Source organism: Dryas octopetala, chromosome 6, assembly GCF_963921425.1.
Source record: "Dryas octopetala chromosome 6, drDryOcto1.1, whole genome shotgun sequence".
NCBI classification, from domain to species: domain Eukaryota; kingdom Viridiplantae; phylum Streptophyta; class Magnoliopsida; order Rosales; family Rosaceae; genus Dryas; species Dryas octopetala.
The window spans coordinates 17,073,039-17,100,058 of NC_141371.1; the positions used below are offsets into that span (position 1 = coordinate 17,073,039).

The following is a 27,020-nucleotide window of genomic DNA, read 5'->3' on the forward strand; positions in this document are numbered from 1 at the left end:
AGTAGTTCATACATAAATATTGAACCTGTAGCTTCAATAATGCCGTATAATGAACCTGAAGTTTCCTTCATAAATTCACCATACATGATAAAACCAGTAGATTTTACATGTCTATACCATGTTATAGAACTTGAAGTTCTTATTTATTGTTTATGGATATTATTGCCCGAAGCACTAATCATGATTATTTGTTCCTTTCAACCAAAGAATGTCAAATCTCAACAAGCTTGATTTTGTCGCTTTGGAAGTTTCCGGAAGAAACTATCTAAAGTGGACTCAAGATGTTAAGCTTCATTTGACTGCCAAGAAGATGAGATCGACAATCAATGCAGACAATGTTGTCGCAGAATCTCTTAAGGCAAGTGCCATGATCTTCATTAGGAAGCATATGGAGGAAGCACTTCAAGTTGAGTACCTCGCTGAAGAGGATCCACGAGCTCTTTGGGTTGCTCTGGAAGAGCGGTTTGACCATCAAAAGACCATTTTCTTGCCTGAAGCAAGACATGATTGGCAGAATATTCGTTTCCAGGATTTCAAATCCGTGAATGAGTATAATTCGGAGATCTGCCGGATCCGGTCGCTCCTCAAATTTTGTGGGGAGGAGCTCACCGAAGCTGACCTATTGGAGAAGACTTTCTCCACCTTCCCTGCCTCCTGTTTGGTCCTGCAGCAACAATACAGGGAGATGAATTTTACCAAGTTCTCGGCATTGATCACCACTCTGTTGCTCGCTGAAAAGAACAACAACTTATTAATGAGAAATGATCAAGCCCGACCTGTCGGTACTAAAGCAGCACCATTGCCTGAAGCAAACGCTGTTGCTTATCGCGATTCAAACCGTGAAAGAGGATACCGAGGTCATGGAAAAGGCACAAAGTCTGACCGCCCGAGATATGGAAGGAAATGTTCTCAGAGGAATGGCCTGTATGACGAAGGCCAACGTGGCCATGGCCCACGTGGTAGGAACCACGGTCCCTCGGCCCTAAGAACTCGAAATGAGAGGAACACTGGTCCGGCCCGTCGCCACCAGAATCAGAATCAGAATGATCTCTGTTACCGATGTGGAGGAACTGATCACTGGTCCCGCACCTGCCGTGCATCAGCGCAAGCTGTAAATGAGTATCACGCCAGTCGCGGAACTCGAGAGACCAATCTCGTTGAGGGATCATTTCCTATGGATACCACCTTAGAGGTCACTGATTTCCAGACTGCTACTGGACACTTCGAGGACTAGAAACTCGATGACATGGATATGATCGGCGCTTGTGCCGTATTTATTTTCTGAATAATGTTTTTCTTATTCTGATTATTTTGGTGATTTATGATTTGAATTATTTGTTTTGAAAATTTGGTTATGCTCGAATATTATTTAATTCAATCAAGTTATTTTCATACATGTGATCTATTGAATTAAATTTATGAATAAGCATGTTTAGTGGGGAAGTTTGTTGTCTGGCAGACAGTGCTACTACGCACACCATACTTCAAGATCGGAAGTATTTTTCAAACTTATTGCTTACTTATACCTCTGTGACAACCATATCATGCCAATCTAACCTGATAGAGGGCCATGGCAAAGCCCATTTTTATGTTGTCCAATGGTACTGAATTACCATTAATGAGGCCTTATATTCTCCAAGTTCCAGAAGAACGTTGTTGAGTTATAAGGATATTCGAGCCAACGGTTATCACGTTGAAACCACTAAGGAAAATGGAGTGGAATATCTTTGCATAACCTCCAATTTGTATGGCCAGAAGCGTACATTGGAGAAATTGAAATGCCTATCGAGCGGTCTTTATATGACCACCATTAGATCGATTGAGGCCAATCACATAGTTAACCAGAAGTTAACCAATTCGAGCAGTTTCTTTCTATGGCATGACCGGTTGGGATACCCATGTCAAAATATGATGCGCCGTATCCTCAATTCATCACACGGGCATCCCCTTATTAATAAGGATCTTGTGTTTAGTGACATACTATGCCAAACTTGCTCGTTTAGAAAGTTGAATACTAGACCATCATATGCAAAGACTAGTAAATACTTCATCCTTTTCCTGCAAAGGATACAAGGGAATATTTGTGGACTTATCCAACCACCATGCGGACCATTTAAATATTTTATGGTTTTGGTTGATGCATCGACAAAGTGATCACATGTTACACTATTGTCCACAAGAAACGCTGCTTTTGCTAAACTTCTCGCCCAGAAGGCTCACCACACGGATTATCCTATAAAGTCCAGAAGATTTGATAATGCCGGAGAGTTTACATCGAAAACTTTCGATGATTATTGTATGTCCCTTGGGATTAATGTTGAACATCGAGCTCCCCATGTTCACACCCAGAATGGTCTCGCTGAAGCGTTCATTAAAAGATTATAAATGATCGCACGAACCTTGGTTATGCGCACCAAGCTTCCAATTTCTGCGTGGGACTATGCAATCTTGCATGCAGCCATGTTGGTCCGGTTGAGGCCCACTGCTACCCAACCTTACTCCGCGCTACAGCTGGTGACTGGGTACGAACCTGACGTTTCGTACTTACGCGTATTTGGGTATGCAGTTTACGTGCCAGTTGCGCCGCTACAACGTACCGAAATGGGTCCTCAACGAACGATGGACATATATGTCGATTATTAATCCCCATCTATTATATGCTTTTTAGAGCCCTTGACAGGCGATCTCTTTACCGCCAGATTTGCGGATTGTCACTTTGATGAGACAGTCTTCCCGCCGTTAGGGGGAGATAAGAACGTCACCGTTCCAGAAGAACGACGTGAATTGACGTGGAATGTCCCCACTATGTCTCATCTCGATCCTCGAACCGCACAATGTGATAGCAAAGTGCGGAGAATTCTAGATCTATAGAGTATAACATATAATATGCCAGAAGCATTCTCTGATCTAGCTAAAGTGACGAGATCACATATACCTACTGCAAACGTGCCTGCAAGGATATTCGTCCCCGAAGAACGTATCGTCCCAGGAGGACGTGTCGTCCCAGATGGACGAGGTACAACCATAGCGGCTAACCAGTCATATGTCCCTGCCCAGAAGTGAGGTTGACCACTAGGTTCGATGGACTCTTATCCCTGGAAGAGGATAAATTTGGCATAAACGAGTCCCCTTGACATCGCGATCTCAACCGATTCATCTCACGAAATAGTTCCGGATTATGGGCCCGTCCCAGAAGAGACGGCGTTGGGGGACGCTCCAACGTTTGAACCCACTCCCGAGAACATAGAGATCTCTATAAATTATGCATGCTTAAGTGAGCTCTGGAATCGAAAAGAGATTATCATCGATGATATATTTGTATTCACGGTAGCTACCGAAGTTATAACTAGCGATGACATCGAACCTCGCTCCGTTGATAAATGTCAACGTCGAGACGACTGGCCAAAATGGAAAGAAGCAATCCAGGTCGAATTAGATTCCTTGACAAAGAGAAAGGTGTTTGGGCCTGTCGTTCCTACACCTTCCCCATGTTAAACCTGTAGAATTTAAATGGGTATTTGTAAGGAAGCGTAATGAGAAAAACGAGATTGTGAGATACAAGGCTCGTCTAGTGGCGCAAGGATTTTCTCAACGCCCTGGGATTGATTACGAGGAAGAGTATTCCTCCGTAATGGACGTCATAACGTTCCACTACCTTATCAGTTTGGTAGTTTCCGAAAAACTGAGTATGCAGCTTATGGATGTGGTCACTGCTTATCTCTATGGGGATCTTGATACAGAGATATATATGAAAGTTCCCGAAGGACTTAAGACACCCGATGCAAATAGTTCTAGACCACGGAACACGCTCTCCATTAGTTTGAGGCGTTCACTTTATGGATTGAAACAATCTGGACGGAGGTGATATAACCGTCTAAAGTGAGTATTTGATCGGGATGGGATATGTGAATAATGTTTTATGCCCTTGCGTGTTTATTAAGAACAAGTTCTGGTTTTGCTATTGTAGTTGTTTATGTCGATGACATGAATCTAATTGGTACTCCTGAAGAGATCAAGGAAACTGCTAAACACCTGAAGTTGAAATTCGAGATGAAAGATCTTGGGAGAACGAATTTCTGTCTCGGCCTGGAGCTCGAGCACCGTGCAGATGGAATTCTAGTTCATCAATCGAATTCCATCCAGAAGATGTTAAGGCGCTTTAATGAGGATAAAGCGAAGCCTTCTAGGACGCCCATGATCGTCCGTAGTCTAGATCCTAAGAAAGATCCGTTTCGTCCCGCAGATGATAACGAAGAGATATTGGCACCAGAAGTCTCATATCTAAGTACAATAGGCGCATTATTGTACTTGGCTCAATGTACTAGACCGGGCATCTCATTTGCTGTGAACTTGTTAGCTAGATATAGCTCTGCGCTAACACGCCGCCACTGAAATGGCATAAAAGACATTTTCCGCTACCTTAGAGGTACAACGGATATGGGCTTATTCTATCCCTATGCATCAAGGAATGGATCGAACCCCTTCGATCCTCGGAACGATGCCCGCCTTGTTGGATATGCTGACACAGGGTATCTATCAGACCCGCACAAGGCGCGTTCTCAAACTGGTTATGTCTTTACCATTGGGAAACAGCAATATCTTGGAGGTCTACGAAACAAACCCTTGTTGCTACCTCTTCGAATTATGCTGAGATTTTAGCCCTTCACGAAGCAGTTCGTGAATATATATGGCTAAGGGCAGTTTCCAAACATATTCGAACTACGTGTGGACTGCATTCCACCACTGATGAACCAACGATTATCTATGAGGATAATGCCACTTGCATCCAGCAGATGAATATAAGTTTTATTAAAGGAGACAACACCAAGCATATTGCACCGAAGTTCTTCTTCAATCAACAGCAACTAGAGCATCAGATGATTGAAGTCAAGCAGATCCGATCTCAAGACAACCATGCAGACCTCTTCACCAAGTCACTGCCAAAGTCCACGTTCTTGATGCATGTTCGAGGTATTGGTTTGCGTAGATTGGCTGATTTACCTAGTATGTAGTCTTCAGGGGGAGTCGACATCAGGGGGAGTATCCCGAAGCATACTCGCTTGACCATCGTGTACTCTTTTGTCCTTCGTCCAGGGTTATTTTGTCCCACTGGGTTTTGTTACCTGGCAAGGTTTTAATGAGGCACATCTTGGCATGGTCACCCTACTCATACTACATCCTGAAGATGTGTTGATCTGATATATATGCATTTGCTCATCTTTTCCCTTCGACCACGAGTTTTTCCCATTGGGTTTACCGGGCAAGGTTTTGGTGTAGCAACTCTAATGCACCCCGCTCCCATAGACATACTATCTGCTCATGATCCAGAAGATATGACTTCACCTACTTTCGAGGTCCTGATGCGACTACTCCACACTCACGCGCGTTGCACTCTTTTTCCTTCGACCAGGGTTGTTTTTGTTCCCACAGGGTTTTTATTACTTGGCAAGGTTTTAACGAGGCAACTTAGAAGCGCATAGCAGAGACAACACTAATGACATGGAATATCCAAGGGGGAGTGTTGTAAATATATTATTGTGTGTGGCTATTCCTGTAATTAGTTGTAGGGGCATACTAGTAAATATTCAAAACCTAGTAAACCCTACTTCTATATAAGGATATTTATAACATGAATGAAACGGACTGATCATATTCTCTCTGCCTCCTCTCTTCCACTAACCCTAGATTTCTACATACTTTTACAACAAATTGATAAAATTTCAAAAGAAAAAAAAGATTCATTATGAACCTATGGTCAGTAGTAAATTAGTAAAGTTGTCATTTCTTCTTTTTAGAAATCCAGAACTGGGGATTCTTTGGAGACCAAGTATCCGTAAGTGTGTAGTGTGCTTTCTTAAACTCCATCTTGATTTGTGGTATGCTGTTTACTATAAGAATGAGGGTCGATCTGACATTATTTTGGAGCTGCATCTAATGTCTGTAATTGTTCTGTTACACTTAAAAAAAAAAAAAATCTTATGTCTGTCATTGTCTTCTTTCCAGCGCACTAATCAAATTTATTCTTTCCACCACCATCCCATCATATCCAATACTTATGCTTCATTGATATACTGATTTATCCTTTATCCCAAATTTCCAATTAAAAAATTCTTTGAAAAACTCTGATTCTTGGTCATAATCTCTCGAATTGTCTTTTGTAGTTATGTTTGTTGATCGTGCTGAAATCAATGCTATCCTCAACACAAATCATTCTTATGCTGCTGCATGGACATGCATGTTAGTTCTAGTTACACCTTAGTGGTGCTATTAGATGGAAGTACAAGCAGACATGTTGTGAGAACAACTCTGAATTTCTGCACCGCTCTTTGTTCAAGGTTAGTAGTCAGACTCAGAAGGTTAAGCTATTTATAATTGTTCACTTTTTTTTTTTTTTTTTGCTGTCATTGCTAGTGAAAAAATCTATTACACATTATGATCTCATAGGTTTTGCAGCCAGTAATAATTATGTACATTAAATGCCTTTTATAGGTAACTTTATGTCTTGCACGTGTGAGATTGCCATTATCAAGTTTGGTTGTGTAATGTACTTAGGAGTTATGATCATTTGATTTCATGGCTATTTCCTTAGTTTGAGTGGCTGTGGTTTCAATTTATATGATTAATAGGGCCATTTTGGCCTATAAGAGAGACAACGAAATATGGGGCGTGTGTGTGTGATGCCAAAGCTAGCTATTTTCCTCTATCACTGTGTGTCAAGTGATCATTTGACTTTGTTACTTGTTCAGTACTATATTTTTGTTTATTTTGACATTCATGGTTATCTTAATTGGCTTATAATTCAAATTTAGGTTTTTCATTCTCTCTTGGTTCTATCCATTGGGAGGCTGTTTACTACTCTACTCGGTTTGCTTGAATTAATTAATTATTATTCCATAAGAAATGGAGTAGATTCTTTGAATTTTCATTTAATTCCATAAATACTTTGTATCAATATTGTATGTGTGAACATATTTGTTAGTTATGTTTTATTATTTATTCATAGAGATTTGTGTTTTATGCATAACTTGGATAGTTTCTCCCTATCGGTTGTAAGAAAGCTTTCGTCAAGGAAGATATTGGGTGAGTTGGATTGACTGTAAGTCTATGGTTATCTTGTATTACTAATATTTACACCTTAAGCATTTTTTTTTCATTGTTAGGTTTCTCATTTGTAGATGAATCATTTACATATTAAATGATGAAGAATATGTGCTTAAATATAGAACTGAGTCAAGAAGTGCGGTTCTCAGAGAGAAAGCAAGTCCCCAAGGTTTGCTAAAAGGCTATAATGTGTGCATAGAAGCTCATGTTCAATACCCTGCTAGGATGCTATCTTCCATTGTTAGGTTTGCTAGTGGAAATGCAAGTTCTCCTGGCCTGAATCTGAACATCGATTAAACATGGATGTGATTGCAATGTGAACATTCTGTAGTGGTCTAGTGTAATGACATCTTGCATTTTGTATGTCATACTTACGAAAGGCATTTTTCAGGACAATTGGAGTTATAATTGGAGTTATAATCATTTTTCAATAAATCCAAGAGTGTACTCTGCCCCAGTGAGCCTATCTTCTAGCAGTCAACAAGTTAATGGATTTTCCTTCTTTTAAAACTTTTTTACTTGACAAAATAAGTGAATATTTGTATTTTTTTGAAATTTCTCTAAAGTTTATCTAAGTGTGATGTACTTTGTGTGTGTTGTGCTCTTTTATAGAGACTTTGTTAGTTTTCTTAGAGCTTTGGAGTTGGGGCAGCTACTTAAAAATGTATTGGGAGGAGGAAGGACAACACTTATACCCAATAGAGCTTGCATATGACTTGCCTATTGCTTTGCATTGCATTGGTATTTTATTTAGCTTTGTTTTGATTGTATATGCATATGCTTGTGACTTAGGGGGGTCAAGTTGGAAGGAAGGAAAGGTGTTATTTTAAGCTATGTTTTTTGTTTTTTGTTTTTTGTGCCTCTTCTTTTAAGCTAGTTTGACTGAATGTATTTTTTATACAACTGATCAAACTTATGGAACCTATCATGTAATGTAATCTTACATATATATATATATGAAGTATCTTTTGGTTTAATTCTGAACATGAGTGTGCATTGGTATACTATAACTAAGTGCTGTATTGCAATGGTTTTCAATAGAAACCAATGTACCAAAGCATTATATACATCAAAATCAAATTGAAATTATTATGTTACACAATGGATATGGTTAAAACTAGTTGTACTAAGTATCGTCCTACAATGGTTTTCAACAGAAACCGTTGTACCAAAGCATTATATACATCAAAATCAAATTGAAATTATTATCTTACACAATGTTTATAAGGTTAAAACCGTTGTACTAAGTGTTGTCCTACAACGGTTTTCAATAGAAACCGATGCACCAAAACATTATATACATTAAAAGCAAATTGAAATTGTTATCTTACACAATGGTTATTATACATAAACCGATGTCTTAATGGCCATTTCACCTCGTGTTTATACTTAAAACAGTTGTAAAATACATGCATTAAGGTATAGAAATCATTGTCTCACCTATTAGTACACATCGGTCATTAAATAAAAACCGATGTTTAGATAGGTATGCAACAACGGTATCTCCTAAATCATTGGTTTTTAAGGGTGTATATACAACGATTTTAAATTAAAACCATTGTGTTAGTGTTTACAAGACAACAGATATTACCAGTTGTCTATTGGTACCCCAATAGATGTCGGTCGATTAGACGACGGTATTTTGGCAACTTACACAACGGATAAAGTCCATTGTATATTACGTTTTTTGTAGTAGTGAATATTTATTATTATACATACACACAATAAAAGTCTGATAAATAGTGTGAGGATTCCCCCTACTAGGATTTCAGGCTTAACCTAGTTCCACAACACTAATGTCGATCCTTGTCCCTTCTCTAGGTAACTGGAAAATTCAAGTCCGACAATAATTAAGTTGAAAATAAATTTTGACACAATTTTGGTATGTTTTCGTTCCCTTGTTACAATAGGATTAACTTATTGGGATATACTTTCTTATTTTAGCTTATATTTGTGTGAGCCTATAAATAGGTTGTGTAGAGTCTTAGTCTCCTTATCTCTTACGTTTTCTAGGGATTTTAAAGATTTGAGGGAACATTAGGATTTTTGAGAATTTAAGAGAGAATTTGCAAGCTGGAGAGGTTGGACATATTCAAAACAATCTATTGAGAGTTAGGTGAGAGGAGAGAGATTAGTTGAGATTGTAGAAAAGGCTCTTGTTAGTAAATCCATCATCTCCGTAAATCTCGAGTTTTTGCCTGTGTGCTGCTTATTTTTGTATTACTTTCGCTTGTCAATTCAATTCCCTAACAAGCAAGCGTTATGGATATAGACGACATTCGTCAAGGATAGGTTGACAACCTAAAAATTGATATCAAGGCAAGATTTTAGAATGACAGGTTCTACGATTAAGATTCACTTTGTAGAAGATGCATATAACTTGACTACTTGAATTTAAAGGATCCCTTTGAGGCTGTTTTATGCTTTGTCTTAGAAAGAATGAATTAGAAAGATTGGGACAAACTAAAAAAGAAGGCCCTTGGGGCCATTTTATTGAAGCTTGCGAAAAACATGCAACATCACGTGCTTTTTGTAGGATGTGAAATGTCTAAGTTGCGAGAAAGTGGGTTTTTGTGAAAAACAACTATGTTGTGGTGCTTATGGTATCATAATGTCTAAGATAGTCGTTAAATGGTTGGGTGATGGATTTTGGTTGTTCTGGTCCAATAGGGACTTGATTTTTTTTTTTTCTTATGAGTCGGTGTAGAAAATATTAGTGATGTCAGCTGTTGCACAAGCCTACAAGGTTGCCTACAAAATTAAACTACTTATTTGTTCGGGAAAGCTTTAGAGAGTGTTTTCCATGTTCCTGATTTGAGGTGGAACTTGATATTCGTTGGTGCTTAATTTGGATTCTTAAGGTTACAAATGTTATTACAGTTCAAGGTAGAGCATTTGGATCTTCTAGAAAGAGTCAAGTTTAAGATGAAAAGATTGGCAATCTTGGTTTCCATTGAAATTGTAAAGAGTTTGGAAATAGGCAATGTGAATGAACAAAACTTACTTCAAAGGTGAGATTTGAAGAGTAACAAATATTGCAACAATCCATAAAATAAGGCAGACTAGTAAGTAATTCGACACAAGTTCTCAAATGCATGTAGTAATATGCTCGTCCATGCATATGCCACAATTGAAGCATTATCCATAGTGGAAAGTGAAATAAGGAGAAGATTGAGCGACTGAGGCATCAATAGAAAAACTTGATGGAGTTGGTGAAGAAAAGTTTATCAAGAAATGTGTCGCTCATATGATTTGTGCAAATGGATGACGATTGCTCCAGTTAGTTTTGATAACTTCAGTGGCGAAGACTTAGATTGCATAGTTGTGCAGAGCATGTTTGAGGGGGTGGGGGGATTGAGTTCATGTCCAATGGTTAAGTTTGAACGCTCTCAAACTTGGCTAATCTACTTTGTTGATTGGTGCGTGCAGAAACATTGGTGATTCTTTGAAGACCTAAGAAAGCTTGATTGCATTGAGGTGAGGTTGAAGGATTTCTCATTGAGGTGAACATTGTTGAGTGCGGCTCGAAATAAGAGGTAGAACACAAAGTTATGAGTTAGCATGTGAACAAGTATCACTACCACTCAAGCAGTCAGAGGAACACTACAGTTTTTGGAGCACATGTGCTTGAGTGACCACATAAACGATCAAGAAGAAACAAGGAAATTATTATGCATTCTCACTGTGCTGCAGCTCGAAATTAATTGTGAGTTAATGAGCTCGAGCATGGCAATGCGAATATGAATTTCTTTTCCGTTTTGGTGTGTTATATATGAAGCCTAGTTTTGGTATGTTTTGGTTTCCTTGTTTCAATAACACTGGGTTAAACTTTCCTATTGTAACTTAAATTGCTTGTGAGCTTATAAATAGGTTATAGTCTTAGCCTTATTGACTCTTTCTTTTGTGAGATATTTTACAGAATTGAGAAAACCTTAGGGTTTTAGAGGACCTTAGTCCCCGTTTGGTATTCGATCTTTTTTAAAACTGTTTTTTGTATTTATTTGTGGTAATTTTAGAGGATAAAGAAGAAGTTTTTTTAAAATATATCGCTAGCTTTTGCCTATACTACCAAACACACCTTTAGTATTTTTATTTTACATTGTGTGTTTGGATGAAGTAAAACTATTAAATGATGAAATTTACAACTCCATTTAAATTTCCATCAATTGTAAATTCCCTTGTCTGGATGTCATACATGTAGAAAGTAGAAAATGATAGTAATTAAACATTCTAGCATTTGAATAAATCACAAAATTTGTTTAATAATTTAAGCATGGGTAACTCCACATTTTTTTAAAAGTTAACAGTATCATCAAAATCCTCCAATCAACAACATGTTACAGTCATTCATTCTTCTTGACAAAAGATATTTTGAAACAATTAATACGAGAGTATTTCATGACTAGGATTCCTGAAAATTAAACTAAATCAGCCTTGAGTCCTTGACTCAATCAAGTTAGTACTAGTCATTAGTTGAAAATACAATATCTGTGAAGTTCCCTGTTAAATTTACCAAACAAGAAACTTTCATTTGTTCACCCATGAAATTAATCTTGAATTTTAGTTAATTAAATTTCGAGTATTTTTTTACTACATCCAAACACAATGTTATGGTGTGTTTGGATGGAGAAAAAAAACTTGGAATTTAAACAAAACTCAGCATTTAAGAAATTACATGCTCTAATTTCCTTGTTTGGGTCCATAAATATAGAATTTCGTAAATTCTATATGAAAAAAAACTTGGGATTTGAAGGCTGTAAATTCCAAGTTTAAATTCCACCTAAATTGGTGTCATTTTCAAAATTCCAATTTTTATAAAAAAAAAAAAGTCGTGTCCACCCATCACCTTGCCAAATTAATTACAATATCACCACCACTACCACCATGTCGCCGCTACCACCACCACCACCACTGCCACCGCCACCGCCACCTCTGCCGCCACCATCACCACTGCAACCACCGACACCACCTCCGCCGCCACCACCACCACCTTTGCCACCACTACGACCACCACCGCCGCCACCTTTGCCACCACCACTACGACCACCACCGTCGCCACCGTTACCACCACCACCGTCGCCACTGCCACTGCCACCATCACTACCACTACCCACTGCCACCACCACCAACACCACCACAGCCGCCACTATTACCACTACCATCGCCGCCACTGTCACCACCACTGACACCGCCATCACCGACACTGACACCGCCGCCGCCGCCTCCATCACCAGTGCCATCACCATCACCATTGCCGTTGCCGTCGCCACCACCTTCATCGCCAATGTCGCCGTTGCCACCACCTCCAATACCCCAATTTTTGCCATCACCATTTCTCCCCTCGCCCATGGGCCATCACCCCTACTACCATCATCAACTTACCACAAACATCATTTTTATTGTTGCCACCATCACCATCACTCTTTTATAAAACTACTATAAATTTCGTATTTAAATTCCATTATGATTACATTTATCCAAACAAGAGAATTTACAAATTCTAGAATTTTAAATCACGTCATTTTTAATTCCGTCATTTGTGAATTCCTTAGTAGTTTCAAATTACTTCTTCCAAACGCACCATTAGAGAATTTAGGAGAGAATTTGCAAGTATGAAAGATTGAGTTTGAGTGTATTGATTCAGTAATTTTCAATTGATCGAGAACTAGGTTAAGAGGAAAGAGATTTCTTTTGAAAGTGTAGAAGAAACTATTTCATCTTCATATTGTAATCTTCTAGTCTTGTTAGTGATTGAATCCATCATTACCACTCATAGATGTGGCCCCATATTAGGTAAATCGTGTTTCTAATTGTGATTGTCTTGTTAGTGGATCCATCTTTACCATTCGTAAGTGTAGCCCAATCTCAAGTAAACCACGTAACTGTTGTTTTTGGTTTGTAATTGGACCCAGTTGTTGGTTTGGCCCAAAGTTGGTCAGCCCATATCTGTTTGAAGTGGCTTCAATTGTGCCACATCACCCTTTGGAGTAAGCGGGCAGCCTTGAGCTTGTTTCGCCCGAGACTACAGGGCTTCCAAAAGAAGCTTGTGGTTATAGTATGGATATAGCAGCAAAAAACAGAGAGAGATGAAGGGTTGGTAGTTGCAGCCTTACAAAGAGAAAAAGAAGAAAAGCCATGTTTCCTTGGCTTGTGAAGGTGTTATCGGCAACTTATTGCAAAGAGATTTATTCTCTTATCTTTCCCTTGTTCTTTGTGAGCGTATTTGAGGCTTATAGTTTGTGAGGTTCAAACACTTTTTGTAAACTCTTTATTGATTATAGTGGAATTTTGTGGTCTCCCAAAGTGGATGTAGCTCAGTTACACGGACTGAGTAAACCACTATAAATCTTAGTGTCTTTCGTTTGTTGGTATTGCTTTCTTTATTTTTGCCTTGATTATTTGGATTCATATCATGTATACTGTTTTATTGGATATTGTCTTTGGCGATATATTGGTGATTGCTATATTTGTTAGGCTTCCCACGTACAACAGTAGTAACTCTCTTGTTTGTGATGGTGCTTACTTGTGAATTTGATATTTGGGCTTCTAAATTTAGAAGGTGAACCTGAATTTCGTAACATACGATCAATTTACCATGGCCCTAGTAGGACTCCGCATCCTAGTTTGTTTTAGTTATTTTCAGACTTTTCGGATTCCATGAGCCAAATCATGTAGAGGAGGAAGCTTGCATGCTTTATCCTCGATCTCACAAAGATTTTCCTCATGGAATGGTAGCACATAAACATATTAGAGAAATGAGTTTTGTGTGTGTGTGTGTGTGTGTGGGGGGGGGGGGGGGGGGGGGGGGTGCGCAAATGATAAAGATGATAACAACCAACAAGCAATTCTAAAGAGTTTGTTGGGAAACATCATAGAGTTGTGTAGAGTGAAGTAAAGAAGCAAGCTAATTCCAAAATTTATTTGTGGCCAAGTCCTAAGTGTATTGATCGTTGGTGAAGATATGGGGAATTCGACTCTCTTCCTCATCTTCTTCTTGATCATCTTGGGACAACCTTGAGAGCTGAAGAGGCTCAAAGCTGTGGGAAGATGGCGCTGTGTCGGCAGCTGTGAGGTCAAAATTAGAGGTGAAGCTGCTCATGTTGATGAGGTTAGTGGAAGCAGAGGAGTTGTTGGAGTAGGCAGGTTGTAGCAATGTCATGTTATGCTGCTGCAGTTGTTGCTGTTGCTGCTGCTCTGAGCTCTGAAGGGCATTCGCAAATGCAAACCTGTTGTTTATCAGCTGTGTTTGCACCATTGCCAGCTCCATTTGTAAAGAAGCAACCTGCAATTTAATTAATGTCACAATAGTTTAATTTATGAATATATATATATATACAGGTTCCTTCAAGTGTGAGATTTCATAAATAATTTTATTCGTGGGATCTCTCATAGAGCTCACTCTATATAATATTTCAACGATTCGAATCGTTTATTATTTAGGTCTTTATTCAAAGATTATCCTTGCAAAAAATTAGCTAAATCGGAAATCATTTGTCTATCTAAATTTGATCAAACAAATAGACAAACCAAATATTTTTGACAAAACCGTTTATTTGTTTGATCAAAGTATATGTAAATGATTTCCGATTTGGTTAAATTTTTGCAATGATGATTTATGAATAGAGGCCTAAAAAATAGATGGTTCGAATTGTTAAAAAACTACATGCAGTGGGCCATCTGCCTCATCCCACATTTAACACTAAATGTGAGATCCCACACTTGAAGCTATATATATATATATATATATAACTTTTCCTTTTTTTTTCCGAAAACAAAAATAAACTTAATTACAAAGTCAGTCCATCCTCTAGGGATCCCAATATTCTGGATCGATATCATACAAAAGTTTAGGAATTCTAGAAGGAGAACTAGAAACCAAATACAAGATTGAGCATAAGATATATTGACCAATTAAGAGTAGCAAAAGTGTCAGCAACCATATTTGCTTCGCGATAAACATGAAAATTTTATGTCTAGTGGTAATCATCCCATGAATACTATAATTGTACGTCCTTTCAGGTTGGTGATGGATGCGGCTTCAGTACATTAATTTTGAAGATTAATATCATGTTATGAACACTAAAGTATGATTTTTTTATGTCAATACAAGATGTGGAAAGTTGAGAGATCGAGCTTGTGATTGAAAAACCAGACGGAGCCTTAGTTATAAGGGCACAATGATTCTTTGGCTATCAATGTTCATATATTTTAACTTTCTCCATATTCAAAACCACCTATATATGGAAAGTTTTCTATGAATCTAAGTGTACGTAACTCTATCTAGCTAGTTTAATTATGAAAAGGAATTTCTGTTGCAAGAAAATTTATATCTGCAACATCATCTGCTTACATATATATAGATATAGAGTCCTAGCTCTAATAAGAATCTCCTCATTTTAAATAAAGTTTCTCAAAAAAAGACTCATCAGCATTTTTTAGATACTCGTTAAGGGTAATTCATACAAAATATCAGTCAAATTAGAAATAAATGACTATTTAGCCATTTGATTATTAATTACCATCTATATAATTATACATATCTAAGCTAGGTGTGCTGGTTTATTTATTTATTAGCAATTAATATATGATCCTAAACTATTTCGGATTGCTGATTTTTTTTAAGGATAATGATTGAAAAGATCGAAATCTAAAAACATCCATACTTTTCTTAAAATGAAAATGAGGACATGGTCATTACAGAACTCATGCATGTATATATATATATATATATATATATATATATGTTAATAATGTTAATTGTTAATAATTAAATAGATATAAACCTGTTGTTGCAAGGCAAGTATGGTGGAAACGCAACCATAAACAGGGTCAGAGAGTCTAGCTTGAGCCTCATAAGAAATTGTGACAACAGCATCGTGTCTGCGATTGAGTGGGATGTGCTGCAACAGCTTCGACACGTTACTGGCGCCGAACACTTTGTGCACCGCAGCAAAGCGTGCGGCTCCCTGGTCCGAACCAAAATGGGGTGCGAAGATGCAGCCACTCACGCACTTCCTCCTCAGGAACTTGCACGCCCCACATGGAGCTGCTGGTGCGCCTGTTGTACAACTTGTAGTAGTAGTAGTACTACTACTACTACTACTACTTGGTGTCAGTACAACTCCTGCTGCTGACTCTGCCACGAGGCCCTCTGTAGAACAACGCTTTCCGGCGCCCTTTCTTCGGCTTTCAGACGTGCCGCTGTGATCTCCTTGAGGTGGTTGCTCAGCCATTGTAGTTTGGAAGAATATTTAGAAGCAAAAGAGAACGAGCGAGAGAGCCAAAGAGAAGGGTGGTGCTTATAAGAAAGCTAGAGCAAGCAGTGCACGTTAGTCTCGTGAAATAGTTGGCAAGGTGAATGTGGTAAGCCTTTCTTTCTTTCTTTTTCTTTGAGAGAGAGAGAGAGAGAGAGACGTTATGGTTGGTGAAGTTGGGGAGTGAGAAAAGAGTCTGCATGGTGTGTGTGAGGTGCACGTGCAAAGGCCATGCTGAGTGTTACTGGCTTTAAGCCTTTAATTAATCATAATTGGAGAACAAAACAAACGAGACGCTAAAAAACAATTGAAGTCGGTGCACCTAACTCGCCCTTGACGCTAGTGTTAAAATGCTCAGCTTAAAAATTCAAAAATGTCATTATAATTGTCAGTTACAAGAGTGTTCGGATGCTCAATTAAAACGTGAACTAGTTTTTTATATAGATTTAAAACCTAAACTTATTTAACATTGGAAATCTACAGTGTATTTTTTTTATATTAACTGTGATTATTATATTAATGAGGTTAGTTTTAATTAAGTAGTATAATAATAGTACATGATAGTTGTATGGAACTTGTAGAAGGCTGTGTTCATGAAAAGGCACAAGATTTGTATTGCCCGTGGCGTGTGGGATGGGAAAAACCTCAAAGTGCATGGCTCTCAATTCTCATACCTTAATTAACACATAAATTAAGCCTATATATATAAATATTAATAACACAAAAATTAAGCCTGCAATCTTTTAACCCAAATGATTAACCTTTTCTTAGTCTCAGTTTGGCACAATTGTATTTCTTAATCTGATTAATTTTGTATACACTAGCACTGTAAATACTATAACATAGAACAACCAGACAGATTACTTAACAGATTTGGTTCTTTGTAAAACGTACATCTCGTGCTTAAAGTAACGCTCATTTTGTATCAAAGCAACATATGGCCCAGTTCTGCTTACTATATTCAGCTCCACATCTATAAACAATGATCTTACATAATGTTTTCATTAATTAATTATATAATTAAAAGTGCACCATTCATAATGAAACTCTTCATTATCAGATGGATACAAGTTCTAAAATCACCCAAGTCATTTGATAGTGAAGAGTTGCAACATATATATGTGAAATTCACCTGGGTTGGGTGCACTAGTAAATGGAATCTAGCAAGATAACTTCTATTTTAGAGAGGAAGCTAGGGATCAGAAATTGGCTTGATGAAATTGAGAAATAAGGTGATGAAAATGGTGCCTGCCTTTGAGATTGCAAATTAAGCGGGTCTAGATATTTGCAATACAAGCATATTTGAAAATGGTAGTAGTATGCATTACAGAAAATATGCATAATACAAAAGGCTTAATTATCGATTTATCACTCAAAATTGTAACTCATTCTCATATTGCCACTTGAAAGATTTATTGTCTCAGATTACCATCTGTAACTTACATTAGTGTCTCATTTTACCTTATTCCGTCAAAAATTCCGTTAAAAATGCTGACGTAATGCGCTGGATGTGCACCATATGTCACATCTTTGCTTTTATTTTCGGATTTTTTTATTTTCCTATTTTTATAAACTTTGAATTAATTAAAAATAGCTTCGAACTCAGAAAAGTACACAGAAAATTTCTACGAATTTGTCTTGACTAGTACTAATTTACTATGGGGTCAAAATACCAATTTTCCCTTTAAAAATTTCTAGAAAATTTGGGAAGTCTAAATTTATTTTTAGAAAATTAAAATAAATATCCCTCTATTAAATAAATTCTAGAATTTTCATAAACTCTCGGTCGAATTTTCAAAAATATTTTGGAAATTACCAAAAGCCTGTTTTAGAGAATTATTTGGAGACTTTACAAAAATTTTAGAACTTTTCTATAATTTATTTTATAGAGGGAAATTTGTTTTCCTCTAAGACCGAGAGGTCTTTTGGGTAGCAAGTGTTCACGAAAAAGGTATTGTTAGTTTTTAGAAGATTAACGGTGCAGACCTCATATTTTTTGGAGTTCGGGAGATTATTCTATGAATTTCCAAAGAATCTAGAGTATTTTAATTTTCTAGAATAAATTTGGACTTCCCAAATTTTCTGGAAATTTTTAGATGGAAAATTGGTATTTTAACCCCATAGTAAATTAGTACTAGTCAAGACGAGTCCGTAGAAATGTTTTGTGTATTTTTCTGAATTCGGAGCTATTTTTAATTAATTTTTAAAGTTTATAAAAATAGAAAAATAAGAAAATACAAGAAAAAATGAGACATGTGGCGCACATCCAGCGCGCAACGTTAGCAATAACGGCCAAGTCAGCATTTTTAACGGAATTGTTGACGGAACAAGGTAAAATAAGACACGGATGTAAGTTATAGGTGGTAATCTGGGACAAAAAAACTTTCTTGTGAGTGGTGGCAATATGGAAATGAGTTACAGTTTTGAGTGGTAAATAGATAATTAAGCCTAATACAAAATTACAATTCTAGAAAACAAAAGGGGAGTCCTTTCCAACAAGGGATATTCCTAGCTAGCTATGTGATTCCTACACACACAGATTCCAACTCACATGTAAACAAAGCCAAATGAAACAAAAGGGGACTTCAACATTAGTGAAACAAAAGTCCAAGTCCTTTTTACGGTTGGCTTGGAAACCAAGAAATCTAAATTGACAGATGCAGAACATATAACCCTCCGACAAGGCATGTTTTGTCATTCACTTGATATGAGCAATGTGATAGCTTTCTGGAAAGATGTGCTCTACAACCATCAATTTATCTTTGTGGACCTAGCCGTGGCATGGAATTTTGAAGGGTCAAATCCTAACATCAGTAGGATAGTAAATGGGCATCAGTGCTTTCTTTCTTTCTTCCATGGAGACAACATTTCCAAGCTTTAGACTATTAATCAAGAAGATAGCTAAAGATAGAGAAAGCTTGTAGGCAAGATGGTTGTGGATTTATGCATGATGGAGATGAAGCAGCACGGCAAAAAGACTCGTGGATGGATTCTTTTTTTTTTTTACACTTATAATTCCCTCTGCATTAATTTTGTGACTGCCATCTCAAAATGGGAAAACAAAATAATTCCTGAATTGGAGGTTTTGTAGTCCTAAGCCAAATCATGCAGGATCTGTACTTTGAATATTATAGGTTTTCGAATTCTACAACGAGGCTATAAGTCAGATGGATTGAAATTTTATAAACATATTAAAGGAACCTGTAACTCACCACTAAAAGGTGAGGCGTGTAGGTTGTGAAGGTGAAACCGGAGAGCCTTCACTGCTCTGGGATTCTCCCTGCCATGCATCCTGAACCTGTGCAGCATACTGCAAGTTCCACAGAACATCCTCAACAGAAGGTCTATCTGCTGGGTCCTCACGCAAACACCTAATACAAATTTCCATCATTGTCTTCAATGACTGATCCAAGCATGTGTGCCTAACTAGTGGATCAACCATGCTTCTTCGAGCTGCATCATCGGCTGTAATGGCCACTTGTAGCTGCATGGTGTTAGCAAATGTAAGTAAATTATTTATATGTGAAAGTAACTTTCATGACCCCTCTCCCTCCCTCCCTAAAAAAGAAATAACAAAGAATATTTTATAGAAAAGGCAGGAGTTCTTTTACATCCTATAATATACACCACATTAGCGATTTCTGAGTAAATGAAAAGGAACAATCATAAACCCATCCAGTCTTATATTCATGTATGAGATAAGCATGAAGTCATCAGGTTTGAGTGTGAGAGACTTCTTTGTAATTTTTCATCCTGGTCATAATGAATTTTCTCCTTTTTGATCCTTGAACAAAGACGAAGGGCCGAAGTACATAAATCTTTACACTCTCTCTCTTGCTTTGATTTGTATCTCTGTGTGCATCTTTCATAACAATTAGCCAAAGCTGATTAAAATTCATAACTATTGGTATCAGAACTTGGTTAGGGTTCTTCACAATTTTCTTTTTGTGGAAGATGGCAAGAAAATTGTACAAAGTTGAACCTTTCAAGGGAAGTAGTAATTTAGTCTTTGGAAAGCAATCTAGAAGACATTTTGGTTCAGTAAGAGCTTCTCAAATTGATTCATGGAAGAAGCTTGATGGTATGAAAGACACCAATTGGGAGAAAGAAGCAAAGACAATGAGAATGATTTGTTTAAGTCTGGCCCCAGACATAAAGTACGCTATTTTTAACGAAACCTCTCCTTCTCAATCCTTACTAGGTTAGAGAAACTGCACATTTTGAAATCCTTTACAAACAGATTGTATATGCAGAAAAAGTTGTATGAGTAGCAAATGATTGAAGGGATAAATATCATGGATCACCTGCATTTGTTTAACAAAATAAGTCTGTTTAAGTCTACAGTAAGTTCTTTGTATTTTAGAGACAGAATATAAGTAGTTATATAGAGGCAACAAAGCAAGCATTATGGTTGAAGAATTTGGGTTTAAGCAAAGTAGTGCTCAGTTGCAGACTTGCAGTGCGAGATCAACCAATAATTAGTCTTCCTTGCAAGATCAAAATACATCGTAGTGGTATCACCAGATGTTTGAACGCATTGCCTCAGGGGAGATATTTTTATCCAAGATTCGCATCAATGGGAATGCAACTAATATGTTGAGTAAATTGGTCCCTAGTACAGGTCCAAGTAATAGGATAAGTACTTTTTATAGTGTTCCAACGCCTGAATCTGATACAACCATTTCTTTGGTTGATTTATATGATAAAAGCTTAGCAAATTTCATCTCCCCCAGACTCTGTCAGTAATAAGCATTTCTTTTTTGTTTTCAGAGAAAAAGTGAAATGGAGTTCAAAACAAAATGATAAGAACAAAGCAGAGTTCTTTTACCTGATCTTTTAAAACTTCCACTTGAGTCTTAGACTTGACTGGTCTCCCCTTGATCATTTCCAGCAAGATTACTCCAAAGTCGTGAACATCAGTCCTACCCTCGTATTTCATCCTGTCAAGCACCATAGTACAATGATTACAATTACATGTAACTGTATACATTCTAATGGAATAATCTACATATCACAGGATCCTGCAGGTGTCGTAACTAAATGTGGATCAGGACTCTGTTTGAAGGGCAAGAGGTGACAAGGTCACAATAAGAACAAAGGCTAAGATTATCATCAAAAGTAATAAAGATTCATCTATTGTGTACACACTATAAAACATCCAGGCCAACCATAGTGCATATAAATACTATTATGATTGCCCGCTCATCAAAGATTAAATAGTTTCATATGGCATAAAGACCTTGCATTAATGGTGTATTTAACTATTCTAGAATGTAACTTAAGCCATTTAAAATTTCCATTGCAAACCTTGCACCAACACTGGAATTTATGGATCCACCTGAAGAAACTCCATGACCAACCTGCAAGGATGAGCAGGGCTGAAAACCAATTCAAAAGGATTACTTCAAAAAATCAAATTGACAACCCAATGAATTACAACTTTTTCTTACCTGCTCCATATTTTCTTCTAATAGAGGAAGGTTATAACTGCTAATTTTTGCAACAAAATTCTGATCTAGTAAAATGTCTGTTATCTTAAGATTATTTGAATATACACCAGGCATGATCCCTGTGTTCAGAAACTGAATGCCCTTTGCTATGCCTATTGCAGCTGCTATGCGTTGTGTCCAAGTAAGTGATCGTCTAGGATGTCCCTCTTCCAAATAAAATATAACATAGAAAGAAATTCAACATAAATGTATAAGATTATAATAAAATAAAATAAAAAGTCAGGCAGGAGGAAACCATGTGGTGGTTAGTTGTCCCTACAGTGTATCGCTTAAGGAAAACAATAACAGAACTATAGTGCCAGAACTATCGACTAAGAAGTAGCCAAATTTATATTCAGAATTTCGCATAATGGTCCAGAGAAGTATACTACTCAGGAAACATGTAAGGAATGAGATTCATTCAGAAAAAACCCTTCAAGTAATTGGTGACTGTAAGATGTAGGCTTATTTATATATGTGAAGTACTACAAGTACTGTGACTTCTGTATCCTCCATCCTGAAAAGCTAAATGAAAGATTTCATGAATTACCTGAGATCCAGCTTCTTAGTGTGCCATTTGGTACATATTCGAATACAAGAAATATTCTGCTGACACTAGAATCATCCAAGTAACACTCAAAGCAGTGTCCAAGAGCACTGACCAAATGACGATGCCTTAGTTTCGAAATCAGCTCTATATGATACATGAAATTTTGAGTGCTGTGACTTCCCTTCATTTTCAAGCATCTGATGGCAACAAAAGAACCATCTTTTAACTGGCCTCTGTACATCTGAGATCATCAAACGAACAAACCATGAAGTTATAATATAATGAGGCTAATACAATCTCAACAGCATATGTATATTGTGATTTTTATTTTATTTTTTCCTGTTTGAGAAATCTATAGTAAGTTATGGTAGTGCACAATGGCAGACATATGCATGACCATATATACATTCACCTCCATGAGTAACATAATACAGGGTCTTAGACCAAATGAAAATATAAATAAATATACAAAATTAACCCTTTCAAGCATTGGTATACTATGGAAGAAAACATGATAGAAGTGCAGGACCAATTAATGTTTTCAAAACTCAAAATCAGCTATCCACAGTTGAATACACAAAATTTCATTTTTGTAAATTTTACATATAGCATATGAAAAATTGCAAGACAAGCACCATGTGATGACCATTTATTCAAGCTGAGAAGAAACTCTACGATGTGATTAATAATTAAAGCATGTAAGTTAAGCAATCAGGACAGTTTCTTTTAGAAAGTTCTAGAAAACTCATCACACCGAACAGCATTCAGAAGCATTCACAAAAACTCATCAATACCATATACTGGTCCAACATAAAAGTAACAGGTTTATGTTATATACCTGTCCATGTGAGCCTTCACCCATGAAAGTAGATGTGTCAAAGTTATGTGTAGCCTCCTCAAGTTCCTCCAGTGAAAAGGTTCGATAACCTGGAAGGCCAAGCGCTCCCAGCTTCATTGTTTGAGATATATATCCTTTAGGTGAAAGCAAAGATCACATTATCAGACATTTTCAATACACTGGAAGAATTAGTCAATCAGAATCCAGGATTTATCAGAGAGAGAGAGAGATGAGATGATGAGATGAGAACTTACTTGCATCTGACAGCAACTTTGAGGTATATCCAGTTGATGCATTCTCTGTTATTGATCTTGTTGGCGACTCCTTCAATGACTTCTTGGTATTCATTCTTCTATATATGAAAAAAACTAGGCCAACAAGTACCACCCCTCCAAAAAACCCTCCAATTATCCCTAAGGCAAGAGCTGCTTTGGAAGCTTGTCTTCGCTTGCTTTGCTCGGGTATGATTCCAACAGCTAAAGCCTCATTGCGGCAAAATGGAAATGGATGTTGATTTTGATTTCTAGTAGCTAAACAATTCCGAGCATACAAGACAACCCTGTCCTTAGAATCTGACAGAAGGCATCTAGGTAAGTTTCCGGTCAAAAGATTTGAGGATAAATCTACAGATTTAAGGTCAGCGTTGCAAGATAAATTTTCAAAAAGCATTCCTGTGAATTTGTTGCCCGAAAAATTAAGATAAGTAATTGAAGGCAGAGATAGCAGTGATGGTGGAAATCGACCCACAAACATATTTAAAGAAATGTCCAACCGTTCTAGCTGATAATAGGAGCTCACTTCAGCAGGGATGCCAGACCTAAATTTGTTCTTACTCAGTACAAGGATGACCAACCTTTTTCCAAGTTTGGGAAACTGTCTTCCAAAAGCATTATTTTCCAATTCAAGAACTTGAAGGTTTGTCAAATGACTCAAATCAGGCACTTCCCCAAAGAAGTGGTTATGCGAAAGCCCAAGAACTCTAAGATTTTCCAAATCACTCAATGAATTCGGCAAGGATGAATTGAACAAATTCTTCTTCAAACTCAAAACAGCCAAACTTGGGAGTGAACTCAGCCAATCTGGAAGCGGTCCAGAAAACATGTTATCATCAAGTATAAGTGTCTGGAGGCTTTTTACTGATGAAAGCTCTTGAGGAATGGCACCATATAGAAAATTTGAAGTAACATTAAGTATTTCAAGTGATGATAAACGTGAGATTTTACCAGGCAAGGGGCCCCATAAACCAAGAGAAACCAATGTGAGGACTTTCAAGTTAGGAAGAGTAACAAGAGTCGTTATGAAGGAATCAATTGAAAAGTTTCGCGGCAACAGAGGAGCAGCATTTTCACCAATTATATGCAATTGGGTTATGATTTCTTCATAGCATACAACAGTCAAAGACGAATTTGTTTCAAGGTTGCAAAAATCTGTGTCGTTATTCCAGCTGTTTAAAACAGCTGGAAAGTTTAAAAGTCGCTGAATTCTCAGAAGGGTCTGAGATTGGGAGGATTGATGTTGTTCGGAATGACTAACTGAAAACAGAATGATAACAAGAACCAAAAGCATAGAATGGAGGGATACTTTTGCCATAGCAGTACAAGCAGAAGTAAAGAACCAGGCTGGAGGGGCCAAGCTCATAAGATAGACTATTCAAGGACAGCAAGTTGCAGAGATAACATCAATAAGAGAAGTCTCCTCTACATTGTTGAAATTGGCAGTCCCAATTACTACAGCTCAGCTTCTCAGGCCACATACAATACCCCTGCGCAATCATATTAACATGATATATAAACATATTTAGACATGTTAATGTCTTAAGATAGAGAGATGTATGTAGTCAAATATTAGAATTTAAATCAGAACTATAACGCATCAGTAAAAGCAAAATTATTGCCAAAAGCAACTTGACATTATCAACAACTTTATCTCATCAGGTTTCAACAAAAATTTGTTAGTGTATTAGAGAACTAATGAAAACATTTATCTTGTCTTGTGTGTGTGTGTGTATGCACGTCTGTTTCTCTAGTGCAGCTCATATTAATTTCACAATTGGACGCAGCTTATTCAGGATTCAGGAAGGTTACCTCAATGGATTGAACAAGCAAATCAATTTGACTTCAGAGTTCCAATACCAGTCCAAGAGCTTGAGCTTAAACAAACCCAGATAAATAAAAAATCTTCTGGATATTTCCTTTTTCTTTTCCTTTTATGACCAAAAATGACAGATGCAGCCAATTGCAACTCCAGAAGCTTGTGCTGAAGCCCTGTGACAAAAGTCGGTTAAAATAACTAAACAAATTATTGTCTTTCAAATGAAGTAAATATTCACCACAACTGCTCAAAAAGCACTATAATCACTTCAAACGTTAATTGTACACAAACCCAACTCAGATTAAGCTCTCCTTCTCACATCTCAAACTGCGTTACTGCAACAAATTTAAACCCAACAAAAAAAAAATACAAGAATTAATCAAACAACCTGCTTAACTAAATCCTGGCCCAAAAAAAAAAAAAAAAAAACCTGCTTAACTAAATCCAAAAAAATATTTGAACCACTCATTCAACAACCTGTTTCAGATGATGGGCCTCAAAATCTTACTGACTGACAAATAAGATGGGTTTCTTCTCCAGAAATCAGTTCTCTGCGCACCACAAGAAGACAATCAAGCGAGACGGGTCCAAAGAAACTTGGAAGAGGGCCAAAGCTAACTCACAGTAAGACCTGGAAACCCCCACAAACCGACATTTTATTTTATTTTTCGAATAATTAAACAAAACCCATTATTTATTTCTCTCTTTAGATATGATTTTTTATGCTTTTTGGGAGGACTAAAGGGAAGCCATAGTTGGACTGGAACTGAAAGCAAAAGCAAAAGGAAAGATTCTGGCAGAGAATGGAAGCTTTATCTCACTGTGTGAGAAATCTACAATGCTCTGAATGTGAAGTACATTAAGTTTGGTATTGGATTTGAAATTCAGAATTTATTTAAGAATCAGAAATATTAAAATTAAAGGTGGGCAAAACACACACCGGCAGGCACAGACTGTAATGTAAGCTTTCGCTTTCTGGGTCTGGTAAGTTTTGTCTTTCTATCGTCCTGTCACCTTGTGATATAGTTTAGTTAGTCTGGCCCACTGTTTACATAATCTGCCACTTTTGGCGCCTTTTTCTTCTCTCTCTTCTGCTAACTATAAATTCTCTTATCATTTCATTTTGCCCAAAACCACATAAATGGGGGATCAATATATAGCCGAGTGGTAAGATCATTTTCATTCAATCATTTTCTTATATATATCAAGAAGTAATTTAATTTTTTTACCAAAAAAAAGAAGTAATTTTTTTCAGTCAAAACTATGCAATAAAGAATAAAAAAAAATTTTTTGGGGTGTATTCAATATGAAATTAGATAGATTTTAAAACACTTTGGTAGAAGTAGAAAGTTTAGGTATATTTAATGAGAAATTTGGAAAACTAATCCATTTTGATTGCCATTAAAGACTTTTAACCTTTTTTTTTTTTTTTTTTAAGAAATTAGGGTTCGAGCACTTCTCAAGGAGAGTTCAAGCACTACTCGATGATCAAATTTCTAAAAATTAAAAAAAGAGGTTAAAAATCTTTATTTAACTTTAAATTAGGTTAGTTTTCCAAATTTCTCATATTTAATGTAGACTTATAAGGAGTCTATAAAAGTCAATTGTAGTAAATAAATTCTACATCCTTCTCTCTAGGTATTTCGATCGATTTCATAACTTAACTATTTTTTTTTCTCTAGAGATATATGGTGGTT

General features: G+C 37.0%; 3 protein-coding genes across 6 annotated transcripts; 1 reads left to right on the plus strand and 2 right to left on the minus strand.

Annotated features, from left to right (window-relative positions):
- Nucleotides 1-208: 208 nt before the first annotated feature.
- On the plus strand, nucleotides 209-1,268 carry LOC147282896 (uncharacterized). Its single transcript, XM_086249158.1, has one exon. The coding sequence runs from the start codon at nucleotides 209-211 to the stop codon at nucleotides 1,232-1,234; it is 1,026 nt and encodes a 341-aa protein (XP_086105284.1). The 3' UTR covers nucleotides 1,235-1,268.
- A 12,666-nt stretch (nucleotides 1,269-13,934) lies between these two features.
- Nucleotides 13,935-16,334, minus strand: LBD20 (LOB domain-containing protein 20). Its single transcript, XM_086247270.1, has 2 exons — nucleotides 15,885-16,334; nucleotides 13,935-14,383 (listed from the first exon to the last, which is right to left on the minus strand). The coding sequence occupies exons 1-2, from the start codon at nucleotides 16,332-16,334 to the stop codon at nucleotides 14,036-14,038; spliced, it is 798 nt and encodes a 265-aa protein (XP_086103396.1). The 3' UTR covers nucleotides 13,935-14,035.
- On the minus strand, nucleotides 14,253-26,154 carry LOC147282898 (Leucine-rich repeat protein kinase family protein). Of its 4 annotated transcripts, none has more exons than XM_086247269.1 (10): nucleotides 25,801-26,154; nucleotides 25,317-25,496; nucleotides 23,487-24,994; nucleotides 23,233-23,366; nucleotides 22,395-22,635; nucleotides 21,806-22,011; nucleotides 21,663-21,715; nucleotides 21,184-21,295; nucleotides 19,568-19,839; nucleotides 14,253-14,383 (listed from the first exon to the last, which is right to left on the minus strand). In XM_086247269.1, exons 3-9 carry the CDS (start codon nucleotides 24,868-24,870, stop codon nucleotides 19,570-19,572), a joined length of 2,400 nt encoding a protein of 799 aa, XP_086103395.1. In that variant the 5' UTR covers nucleotides 24,871-24,994; nucleotides 25,317-25,496; nucleotides 25,801-26,154; the 3' UTR covers nucleotides 14,253-14,383; nucleotides 19,568-19,569. The 4 variants fall into 4 exon arrangements, with proteins under 4 accessions (XP_086103395.1, XP_086103392.1, XP_086103394.1 ...); XM_086247266.1 differs by lacking the exon at nucleotides 14,253-14,383 and adding an exon at nucleotides 25,643-25,658 and having other exon boundaries at nucleotides 18,757-19,839; XM_086247268.1 differs by lacking the exon at nucleotides 14,253-14,383 and adding an exon at nucleotides 25,620-25,658 and having other exon boundaries at nucleotides 18,757-19,839.
- Nucleotides 26,155-27,020: the final 866 nt, after the last annotated feature.

Coding starts and splice junctions, on each gene's coding strand:
- LOC147282898 (XM_086247269.1), bottom strand. CDS start 24,870: ATGAGCTTGGCCCCTCCAGCCTGGTTCTTTACTTCTGCTTGTACTGCT. Junction 23,367..23,486: donor AAAGTTGCTGTCAGATGCAA/GTAAGTTCTCAT, acceptor TTTCACCTAAAG/GATATATATCTCAAACAATG. Junction 21,296..21,662: donor AATTCCAGTGTTGGTGCAAG/GTTTGCAATGGA, acceptor GGTGCTTGACAG/GATGAAATACGAGGGTAGGA.
- LBD20 (XM_086247270.1), bottom strand. CDS start 16,334: ATGGCTGAGCAACCACCTCAAGGAGATCACAGCGGCACGTCTGAAAGC. Junction 14,384..15,884: donor TACTTGCCTTGCAACAACAG/GTTTATATCTAT, acceptor ATTAAATTGCAG/GTTGCTTCTTTACAAATGGA.
- LOC147282896 (XM_086249158.1), top strand. CDS start 209: ATGTCAAATCTCAACAAGCTTGATTTTGTCGCTTTGGAAGTTTCCGGA.